The following is a 12,777-nucleotide window of genomic DNA, read 5'->3' as shown; positions in this document are numbered from 1 at the left end:
GGTAAACCACTGGAATGATTTGCTGGCATTTGTAAGATAGGAATCTGTGTGGTAAACCATTAGAGTGATTTGCTGGCATTTATAAGATAGGAATCTGTGTGGTAAACCATTAGAGTGATTTGCTGGCATTTGTAAGATAGGAATCTGTGTAGTAAACCATGGAATGATTTGCTGGCATTTGTAAGATAGGAATCTGTGTGGTAAACCATTAGAGTGATTTGCTGGCATTTATAAGATAGGAATCTGTGTAGTAAACCACTTGAATGATTTGCTGGCATTTATAATATAGGTATCTGTGTGGTAAATTACTGGAATGATTTGCTGGCATTTATAAGATAGGAATCTGTGTAGTAAACCACTTGAATGATTTGCTGGCATTTATAATATAGGTATCTGTGTGGTAAACCACTGGAATGATTTGCTGGTATTTATAAGATAGGAATCTGTGTAGTAAACCACTTGAATGATTTGCTGGCATTTATAATATAGGAATCTGTGTGGTAAACCACTGGAGTGATTTGCTGGCATTTATAAGATAGGAATCTGTGTGGTAAACCATTAGAGTGATTTGCTGGTATTTATAAGATAGGAATCTGTGTGGTAAACCACTGGAGTGATTTGCTGGCATTTATAAGATAGGAATCTGTGTGGTAAACCACTGGAGTGATTTGCTGGCATTTATAATATAGGAATCTGTGTGGTAAACCACTGGAATGAGTAAGTTGGCATTCTTCAGATAGAGTGTTATATGCAGAAGTGGTAACATAGCTACCAATTTGTCTAACTGGTACATTTAGGTTCCTAGATATTGGATAGTGCACAAAGTTTAAGTGATATATCATTGTTGGAGCATAGATTACAATGGATGTTTGCAGTAATTTCTCTCAGTAGTTTAAGTTTTTTTTCTCATCTGCTTCTAACAAGACACGAAAAAACAGTAAGTTTGTCTTCATATTTAGCCCTATCCAAAATAGTTGTACTTCCATCTTTACAAGAAGGAAAAAATTAACCGTGTTCTTGATTTCGTTGCTAACTTTCTTCAAGACATTAATTTAAACTTTTGTAATATTCAACTTTATCTGTTGTTCTACGTATATATTGTTTGTTACACTTCAAATATTACTAAAGGTATTATGCTTGAAAACCTACGCTTAATAAATGCACTGTGAAGGTAGCCCAAACGTTTATTTTGTTCAGTGTTTTCTCGAAATAAAAATGGCTCCCAGAATTTACACTTAAAAACTAGTTCTGAAAAAACCAAATGCCCTAATGAACCTGATAATATATTAATTCATATTACAATTTCTATAATAAACCAGATAATGTATTAGTTCAGGACAAACATGTCATAAGAACCAGATAATATGCCACAAAGATATAACTCGAGCGCTCGGACTATAAGATATCATATCTTTGTGTTGCAGTAAGTTCTTGATCTTACGTACTTTTCTAGTTAAGAGTAAATGTTCATGACGAACCACATAATACACTAACTCAGGATGTATCTTCATAATAATCCAGATAATATACTAGTTCGGAACAGCATGACACAAAATACCGGATGATATACTAGCTCAGAATGAATCATCATAACAAACCAGATAATATACTAACTCAGAATAGCACGTTATAACAAAAACAATAAACAGATAAAATACTACTTCAGAATAAATCTTCATAACAAACCAGATAATATACTACTTCAAGAGTAATACATTGTTATAAACCATGTATAAATTAGTTCAGGTTAAAATATCATCAGCCAGACAACTACTAGACTTAAATAAACACGTCGTATAATGCGACCTCTATGCATTAAATACAAAGTTAATTTCGTAGCAGGTAAGCGCCTTTTTCTGTGATGAAACTTGAATAAACCTTAATTAAACGGTATACCATGAATAATGTTGTGTTAACCGTGAACTATGAACAGGTGATAAAGATTGGAATTATGTTGTTTCTTTCATATCTAGAGGGATAAGAATCGAGCTGTGAACTGTACTTCATTAAGCACAAAGAACGACAAGGTAATGATTGAGTTCTACCATTCAAGAAGTATTAGAGAAGAACAAAATCTGAAAATATTTTTCCACTAACCCTGAAGGAGAACGGAAGATATGACGGGGCCTGTTACTGATTTATTTATAAACGAAATCAGGAGTCGAATATAAGTCCAACTATTTAGAGAAGGAGCTACAAAAATCAACAATATGGGGACTGTTTCATTGTTTATATAAGAGCAGATGAATAAACGTGGGAGGTCAGCAGTCACCTTCTCCAAAGACGAAAGGAAACATAACAGTAAGAACTGCGTTTGATTGTCCATGAAAGAACAAAAACAGGAAAGACAAGAAAACCTTAACTACTTAAAAAATGCTTCGCGATTTCTGTAGGAAATGTATCAATAGAATCTGGCCAAGATATATATATATGTCGTTAATTATTATTTGATGTTATCAAACGTTACACTAATATTTTAACTCTTAGTTAGAGATTAACGTGTATCATCTACTAGTTATGAGTCTAACACTTATATTCGTTTGATTACGCTAACAACTTAGTTCTTTCATCGCGAATTGACGAACATAATCTTAACAAGTATTACGTTGAAATTTTGAGACTTTCGCTAACGATTAACATCCACACAATTACCACGCGTTACACCGTACCTTTAAGCTATATTTTAATGTTAAGACATAGAGTGTAAAATTCTGTAATTAAAACCAAATGTTTATTGTTTTTTTTTATGGAAAGTAAAAGCACGTGACATGCTTGGTTGATATATATATTCTATTGTTTGTTTGTTTGTAAATAAGCACAAAGCTACACAATGGGCTATCTGTGCTCTGCCCACCACTGGTATCGAAACCCCGATTCTAGCGTTCTGCCACTGGGGGCCATATATATATTCTATAAAGAGTAAAACACGATTAACTCCTAACCTCTATTGTATATATAGAAGAAACGTGATAACTTGATTTACGGCACATCAAAAATTTCCGGTTGTTTACAAGTTTCTTGCTGTAATGTTGACCCGAATTCTAAGTATGAATAGTTGTCAGCAGGGAAACTTCTTCGCAAAAGTGAAAGACACAGAGAAAAAAATACCAAATACTGTTAAAACGGTACTAATCATACTCGAGGTTTTGTAATTTCTAAACTTAACTTACCGCGTCTTGAAAACAAGGAGTTTATTGACACACAGCACAGTGAAAGTCACATCAGTAACGTTTAGATCATTAAAGTATAACATGATTAAAATACGAAAGAGGAAGAAATTCAGGAAAAGTTAGAAATATTTTAACCAAACATTTGTTTTTGAAACCTAGAAACAATAAGAATGTAAGTTTATGTGTTATATGCTCACATGGGAGGTTGTTTGTTATTTAGCACACATCTACACAAAGGGCTATCTGTGCTCTGCCAACCACGGATATCGAAACCCGGGATCTAACAATATAAGTCCGCAGACATACCTCCGTGCCACTGGGGGGAGGGGGCACACACGGGAGGTGTAAAGAGAAAAAGAAATAAAAAATCACGATGAAAAACGTTTCTTTATGTAAAATTACGCGATTTTCTACTCCACATGGAAGTAATTACGGGGTTAACTACAATCTTTGAAACTTGCTGCTTGTGTTTTATGTTTAGTTTGTCAAATAATTTATGATGTATAATGCTTATGTGGCTCTATGCTCTAGAGATACATGTTTAGCAGTTGCAGAAGCCTGCATTTACATTTACAAAGTCACACTACTATATATGCACACTAAGTGCTCGAGTGTAAGTTGCTTGTCTAAAAGAAACCCTAAAGAGTGATTAATATCTAGTTTAAAATACAGATGGTGATTATAAAGAAAATTACGTAACATCTTAAAAACTACTTCTCCTTGTGGAACTAGAATTTCTCCTCAACTGAAACTGCTTCTTACTATATATTATCTAGACGGTTCCCACACTAACTTGAGTGTAAATACTTATATTCTAGGTATTCCATGATATTTTAGAAGATCTTCAGCTGTGGCTTCCATTTGCGTGCCATTTTTAATGTCGTTAACATGGTAGCAAAATCTTTCATGTAAGGAACGGCCAGTTTTTCCAGTGTACATTATATCTTGTGAATGATGCATTTCATGGAAAAAATGTCATCTGAACCGCTATCTCTGTTTAAAATTTTTCCCTTCTTTAAATAGAAGTTTGCTATGTTTTAAAAGCAGAGCGGTCAAGTAGATTTGTAAAACAAAATTCAAATGTTTATTCCCGATAGCCTTTACTTTCGGATTCGAAGAAAGACATCTTTATCTGCGTAGGGTGTAGTCCAACTAGTACACTGTATGGATCAGAACAGATATATTGTTATCTGCGTACGGTGTATTCCAACAAATAGTACACTGTTTGGATCCGAAACAAAACGCATTGTCATCTGTGTATGATGTTGTCCCACTGATACACTGTAAGAACCCGAACAGATACACTGCCATCTGTGTAAGATGTAGTCTAAGTGATACACTGGTTGGCATGTTATTTGTTTGGAAAGATGGTTTATGTTTATGTTTATAACAATGTTATAGAAGAAAATGTTTAAACTATACTCTAGCAGCGATTTGAGTTGTTTGGTATTAAAATCTGTATATATGCGTTGAAGCTGGCTGAAGATAATAACACTTTAAGTAGCAAAAGAGTAATGAGCCTTAGAATGTAGGATTATAGGAAAAAAGGTAGCGATCTTGTTTCGAGATCATTATCAGTGAGTGTAAATTTAAAAGAAGAAATAACTTACTTAGGGAAGTGTAACGATTTTGTTATTACATATTTATTTTAATATCAACGTTTGTTTACATTAAGTTTATATTTTAAAACATGCGTAGCTTATAATGTTAAATGTGTATTGCGAAACTCCTGCCTATTCTCCAAAGGTGAAGAAGATTCTCGAGAGTAAGAATCAACAATATATGTGTGCACGTAAACGCTTAAATGTAGCTCAGTATTGTTACCTAATCTGAATTTTCTAGAAAACCTTCCCACGCCTATAAATATAACCAACCCGACGCGCTAAAAGAGAGTATCTATTATTAGTTCGCTATAGTCAGTGTGCTATAAACTTCGGAAGCTATAACTGTGATTGTTATAACGCTTATCAATCTGAAAACTTCAGTTACTTGACCAGGAGCATTTACAAAGTTCGAACATTACAAACCATTTAACTTTAGTGGATTCACATCAGACATTAATACTTTTACGAAAACATTACCTAACTTCAACGGTGGAAAACTCAGCGTGTGTGGCAAAGAACAAAGCTAGCTAGCTTCTCGTTTAGTGAATCGTACTTACATCAACTCGTAATTAACTCGCTCCTCGTGAACCTTCGATAAGATATCAAGGAAGTTCTAAACTAGAAAGAAGACTTTATATTGCTTGTAAGTTTGTGAAACTTTTGTTTATAAATCATTGTTTGTAATAACGATTTGTAGTAACTGTTATTGTAAATTGTATTGTTGTGTGTGTATATTCTGTTGCTGTGGTAACGTTCGTGATAAAGCTACATGCTTAGCAACCACTTTAACAATATATTCTTAGGTTGATGATGTAACACTCTTGATAAAGTTACTGATTAACAGCCTCTTTAACAGTGTATTCTTAGGTTGATGATGTAACACTCTTGATAAAGTTACTGATTAACAGCCTCTTTAACAGTGTATTCTTAGGATAATGATGTAACGGTTTTGACAAAGTTATCTGTTTAGTAGCCAATTTAACAGTATATTCTTAGGTTGATGATGCAAAGCTCTTGATAAAGTTATCTGTTTAGCAGCCACTTTAACAATATATTCTTAGGTTTATGATGTAATACTCTTAATAAGGTTACCTGTTTTACAGCCATTTTAACAATATATTTTAGGTTGATTTATTAGCCACATTAACAATATATTTTATGTTGATAGAACATTAAAGTATACAAAACAAAGTTGTTTCAATTTATTGAATGTCCTCTCAGATGGTCTAAGGTACACGAACTGTAATCAGAAACGTACTCTTTATTCACACTGACATGCAAATCAAAGACCGCAGCGTACATCATTTAACGTGTCTCCCAACGAATTAACATATAATGAAATTAGGCGGTCTAAAAGGGCGCGAAGATGACTCTCACGCGGAGATGAAACTGTGACTGCAGTTGTAATCTCATTAAGCAAAAACTGTATATTGACGTATACAATGCAACAGCGATAAATCCAACTTACATCATATACATGTGCGTAATTAGAATCGTTGCCAAGTTACCAAAACCCAGCAACTTCCTATATATATAACCATAAACATAGAGCGTTGTTCAGTGTCTTCTATGTTTCAAAGAGATATTTGGAGTTATAGTCTATGATTTCACTGTGTCCTATGAAACACGAACTGTAATTTATAACGTAATTGCATTGATCAGTGTTTCTGTGAACAATATAATTTGATACAAAAAATGTCCTAACAAACACCATTGACAAACAAACGTGCTATAAGAAATATTATTTCAATAAAATTATTATAAGCTACAAATGTAAAAGCAATAACAGTTACATATATTATAATGATATTATAACATTAGGACATAGCAGAACATTCCAGAACGTTTTGTTATACTTTTGTATTAGGGACTGCCGACATAAATATGACATTTTGTTTTTGTTTCTTCATCGGACCCTGCAATGATACTTGGGTCTTTCACGGCCTTATAGTTAGTGTGCTAGAATGTGAATTTGAGGGTTCATAATTCGCAGCCTTTCTTATATTCAATAAGTCTAAGATTAAGGAAAGCTACGTGCTGTTAGCCCATTCTGTAGGTTTACGCGAAACTTCTGAAATAGATAAACCACTTTTTTTTTTATTTGATGAACCCTCCTCTTAGGTGCTACTTCTAAAGGGTCCAAAGTTCAATGATCAAAGTTGGTTAACTGATGAGTCGATATAACTGAATGGATAACATGATTTATTGTTCAAATGATGATGCAAACATGAAGAACATTCGGGTGAATATTCTCAATGGTTCAGTTTATGGGGAAAAAAAGCAACAACAACAAAAAACAAAACAAAAACGTTAACCATAAGAAAATCAAGATATCCACCACATTCCTTACCAATGTTCACTGTGTACACAGAAAATGATAGAGTTGTCCGAGTTGTGTGACCTCTTAGTGTTTATTTCTATGAATATGACCACACTGAAAACTATTTCTGCTAGTTTAAAATGTCTCTAGTGTTTCTATGACGTCATATCAGAAAAGAATGATGTCAACGAGTCCTATAATGCTGACAGACCAGTACACTGCCTACAGTTCCTGATTCTATTTTGTGGGTATATGAAATCTATGTCCATCATATAATCTTTCTTATTCTATTTTTACTTCATATGGATTATTGCGGTAGATAACAGTTAATTAGTTTTATTCAATCCGGGTATCTACAGATACATAATGCTTTCCAGCTGAGTCGGCAACAATAAAACTCGCATCTACTATTGTATCCTGTTTAATCCATTGTCAGACAGACTGTTGCTTTCCCCCATATGTTTCCCACTTGATAGGCGACTTGTTCTGCTTGTTACATGAAGGTTGATTGGGTTTACAGTATAGAATCACAATATCTCCGCTTCCTGACTTTCACCTTTGACATATTTAGCTGTGCTGGACCTATCATACATTGTCACTACGAAATTCCAAAAGACATTTAATTCTTCATCATCAACCGACAGTGAGAGCCGGTTAAGTTTAGTAAATTTGTCTCTTGCTCCATCACATACTTTCTGGGTTTGCTATGCCATTTCTTACCTGTGCCACGTAAGACATACACAACGACCTTGAGAGGCGACAGAATAGATATAACTATGACTACAACACCTGTACCATTGGCATTAATCATAATTGATTTCCAATGTGGCATGTCACGTTTGTACCAAAATATGGGTGTCCCCCCCTTGCCATATTGATTGTGTTAACTTTATTGCAGCTATTTTTTTTTCTGTCACAAAGTGGAATAATCGTGCCTTTTTGTTATCATCTTGTAGAAAGCTGTGGCAATTTGTTGGAGTTTTGTTGGTTGCGGTCAATCACTTTCAGATCCACCTTGCTTCAGACTTGAGGCTAGATTGCCGGTACATATCAAATAAACATATTGCCCGTTATCTTGGACTAGGTTCATTAAACTTTACTCTGAGAAAGACTAGTTCTCTGACATAGTTTTAAAGGCCCTGGTGAGGGCGGTTGACTCGTAAGCTGAGGGTCGTAGGTTCGAATCCCCGTCCCACCAAACATGCTCGCATTTTCAGCCGTGGGGGCGTTATAATGTGACTGTCAATCCCAATATTCGTTGGTAAAAGAGTAGTCCAAGAGTTGGCGGTGGGTGGTGATGACTAGCTGCCTTTCCTGTAGTCTTTCACTGCTAAATTAGGGACGGCTAGCACAGATAGCCCTCTGCGAGCAATAGATTTGCGAAAAATTCAAAACAAATCAAATCATAGTTATAAATGTCATGGATGCGTGTGGTGACAAGATATTCACTGTGACGATAGCATTGGTTCATTGTTTAACATTGTGATTTCAGCTTCAAGTACAAACAATATATTGTTACCACAGTGGAAGTCACGCGACGTTGGGAGCATGCGCGCTGGAGTTTCTAGAAGGATCGTGACTTGCGGGCAACCTCACGAATGTCCCAGCGTTTGCTAGACGCCCTCTTTTTTAGTATATAAGCCGGAGATATATTGAAGAGAAATAATTGAGCCAATCGAGCAGTAGACACCGTAAGTAAAGTGTGTGAATCGCTGTGATTTATAGCGTGTGTTATAAGGTTGTTAAGTTTAAAGTGACTGTGGAAACTCTGTGTATTACAAAGTTGTATCGAGAAAGAATAAACTAGTTTTAATTAAGAAAGTACTTGTATCGCTGAAGTTTCATTGAAAGACTTTCTACGGGAAATTAACAAACAAGCAGATACGCAACAATATGTTTACAGATCTAATATAACCGATAGACTACGGTTTGTAACTGTAATTAGTGTGCTGTCTGTCAGCTTGATAAGACTCGTTGACATAATCTTATTCTGATATCATGTAATTGGAAGAGTAGTGACATTTAAAGATAACAGAATAGTTTCAGCGTAGTCAAAAACTTAGAAATGACAATACGATCATTCAAGCCAATGAGTTTTGGCAACACTACATTTCAACAATGGCTTTTATGTCATGTTGCTTAGCAAGAAAAGTATAACCTAATATTGTTGTTAGTCTATGTTCTGAAAGTATAAAATTAAATGTATAGAAAACAAAACTAGAAAAATATCTGTTGATTTATAATTTAGAGTCTCCGTTGATAAAAGAGGTTTGATTCTTATTTAAAACGTTGGTAATATAACAGAAAACTAGCTTAGTTCTGAAACAATTTATGTTTAAAATTAAGTCGATACTTTACCTCTAGGCTAGGTGATCCCACACTACGTCTTCACATTAGGCTTATTATACCAACACTCACTACACTTATAAGGTTCACGGGACCACCCCCCTCACGACCTTCTTGCACCCCCTCATTAAAATCATAATGGGCAGACAGTAACCGAACTATTCTATCTGGCGAAATGCATTTTGGCTTTTATTATTCGTCCTATTTCGAGAAATCAAGCCCGTCGTGACGTGACGCACATTGGATTTTACTTAGGTAATTGAGCGTGATCAATGGACACATCAGATCTACAGTCCGGAACGCTAAACACTGCGCCGTCCTCGGTCCCCTTAGATTCTGTAAGTCAACACCCAGTAAAATATACAATATATTTAGCTCTCTGTCTCTATCTGTGCTGCTGAAATGAAGAAAACAGTTGGCTTAAGAAACAAAACTAAAATTCTAGAAATCAGCATAATATTTAAATTAGCTTTTTAAAAGTTAGTTAGTGTTCTTTCTTTATTTGAATTTTTTGTACTAGTTTTAGTGTTTTTAATTTGCATTTGTTCGTATTTTTTATAATAATGACTTGAAACAGTGTTCGGTAATAACGGTACCGGTAAAAATTACAACAGTAATGATAAAAAGTAGAAAAAAAAAAGTACGTGACTTTTCGAAAGAAACGGCGACATATTTTTTCGATATTTGCTCCTTTTGGTAGACCTGGCATGACTTCGACGTTATAGAGTTGGGTTACTGATCGAATGGGTTCCAAAATGTGATGTCCTTGAACACTCTCCGCACTTTGAGCTATAGGTGCATTATAATAGTGCCCGTCAGTCCAGTTATTCAGATCAAAATAGTCGAACACAGCCAACGTGGCGGTAGGTGTAGACTGATTAACTACATTTTCTTTGGTTAGTAGCTAAAAATGAGTAACAGTTATATCTTAACCCTAGGAGTCTCTAATCTGATAGTTTATACGAAGTGCACATAAGTTGTAGTTCAGGTAAAAATATTCCAGTTCCATCTGGTTTTTGATAGTAATGAATAATTATTCAAAACTTTTCTATTTATTGTTACTTTCTTTAAGTAACCACAAGCTTGTACTACTGATGAGACTACTAATGATCTTCATCAGCTATCTTCTGAATTAAATGAAACATATCAGTTCGGCTTTTAGGGAACTGTTAGCCAAACTTGATTCTTTTTGAAACAGGTAATTCAACACCAATTGTAAAAAAAGTCGTTCGTTTCGCTTTATTAATAAGAGATACCTGTACTTTTCAACACACACTACACGAACAATGTTGGTATCAAAAATGTCTTATTTTAAAACTTTTCAAGTGTTTGCTTTTGAAGAAAGTAGAATATGCATGAACATGCTCTATAATGACATGTAACGTTCTAAGAATTAAGCTTTAGTGTTAACTCGCCACCTTAGTATGTTTTAAGCTGTGTTTAATAATCTATCGACAGTAGCGTTATAACAAGGTTTAGAGCAAACGAATCAATCAAGCTTCCGTATGATCTGCAAATTTTTCTGTGATTTATATTGTACTTATTTAACAATTTCAAAATTAAGAAGTCTAATTTATTTTAGTTATCAACTATTGTGTAAAAAATATATGCAAACGAATTACTTTACACTATATTAGTTACATTGTAGTAGAGAAAACATAACATGACAAAACGTTCATTATGTGTTAAGAATTGAAATAAATCTACATAGAGAAATTTATCATACTATAATTAATATCAATCGTTATACGGTTTCATTACACAAGTAAGTCCATATTTATTCGTGTCTGTTTAAAAGGCCATTGTTTATACTTTCAGTGGAGATAAAATAAATAGTGGAAACAAAGGTTCATCATGTGTTCAGATTCTTTGAAATATATAAATTAAGTATTTCCTTTTAATAGAACCGATACAAAATCGAAGTTTAAAAATAAATGCTCAAAATTCCATTTTCTGAAAATTTGACGGTTAAAGTTTCTGGAAATGATGCAAAATACCACTAACGAAATCAGGTTGAAAAAGTATTAGTATATAGTAAACTTAGCCTAATATTCAATTTGTTTTATCCTATTTATGTACAATTACTAATTGCAGTTGTTTGTGGAAAGTTGTCATCTGTGTGTGTGTGAGAAATATAAATAAATCAACTTACTGCGAGCCTGTGTTGATATTTCCCGAAGAAGCTTGTGAAAATCTCTTTCTTCCGGTTTTGTTTCATCAAAGGCTTCGTGGAAGGATTGTCGTCCTAGGGCTGTGAATACAGCTCCTAAGATGAAGAAACAGTTTGAGTGGCCAAGTGACTGGTCTCGGAAGTCATGAAACAATAGAGCTACTGTTTTCCAGTGAAACTTCCGCAACAACTTCAGAAAGAGCTCACCTATCTGGGAGAATGACCCATTCATGCGGGTCGTAAGTCGATAATGGGGGTTTTTGGCATCAAAATTGTTGTTTTGACCTCCGACCGTCAGAAGAGGAAGGTTCCACGCAGCTGAATACCGTGCCACGGGAGCCAGAACGTAAGTACAGAGAGGACCGAGAAAGGCATCAGCCACCCCAGAAACGTAAAAGTCAAAAGCTGCAAGAGGTCCTGCGGTAGAGGAGCATAAGGTGTCTTTGTAAATTGGTTGAATTAAACGACCCCCGAAATTATCTAAACCTTTCTTCTTCAAGGTTTGGATAGCATACAAAACACCTGGAACCACTTTATGTAGTGAATACGGTAAGGTATCGTTATTTGGAGCTAGGACTACAATATTTACAGTAGGTGGATTTTTCTGCCTTTCAATGATGGAGTTTTGCCGAATGAATGCGGCATGTTTATCTTGAATTATTGAAATTTGTCCATCGACGTTATTTTGAGGAGAAATTGCTTGTAAAACTAGAATAACGGAGTAATTTAAAATGTTAGAAAACAAGAACGTGATAGGTCTCATCATAGCTATATGAGACGGTAGTTCGTAATTAGACTTTAATAAATGTTATTTTGTTTCATTTTTTGTCGTGTGTAGATAACGATGCAGAAAAACACTATCTCAAAATCGCTCACAACTAGTCAGTTTCATTAAATCTTCGGATCCGTAAATGCACCTCTCAAAATCTTATAAATATATGATGACTTATTCACATACCACAAACGTATCCACGGCCGCAAGAAATTCTTAGTTTATTAAATATCTAGGTTATAAAAATTCTTCCCGGTGCCTATTCTTACCTTTCCAATGATCTTTTAAGATAAGAAGCTTCTTCATGGAAAGCTTAATTTACAACAGCAAAATCACTTTGGTGAATAGCATCCAAATAAGAAAAAAAAAAAAAAAGAAGACCCCAAGAAGAAACT

General features: G+C 34.6%; 1 protein-coding gene across 1 annotated transcript in view; it reads right to left on the bottom strand.

The window, feature by feature from the left end:
- Positions 1 to 12,526, bottom strand: part of LOC106469226 (atrial natriuretic peptide receptor 3-like) — a gene marked incomplete at its 3' end in the record, with an annotated part of 51,180 nt that extends 38,654 nt beyond the window's left edge. The window contains exon 1 of the mRNA XM_022397680.1: positions 11,593 to 12,526. Coding sequence (XP_022253388.1) covers positions 11,593 to 12,376 — 784 coding nt within the window. The remainder of the gene's footprint in view (positions 1 to 11,592) is intronic.
- Between the last annotated feature and the right edge of the window lie 251 nt (positions 12,527 to 12,777).

Source organism: Limulus polyphemus, unplaced genomic scaffold (assembly GCF_000517525.1).
Source record: "Limulus polyphemus unplaced genomic scaffold, Limulus_polyphemus-2.1.2 Scaffold3364, whole genome shotgun sequence".
Lineage (NCBI taxonomy): Eukaryota > Metazoa > Arthropoda > Merostomata > Xiphosura > Limulidae > Limulus > Limulus polyphemus.
This window is presented reverse-complemented; position numbering and strand designations above follow the sequence as displayed.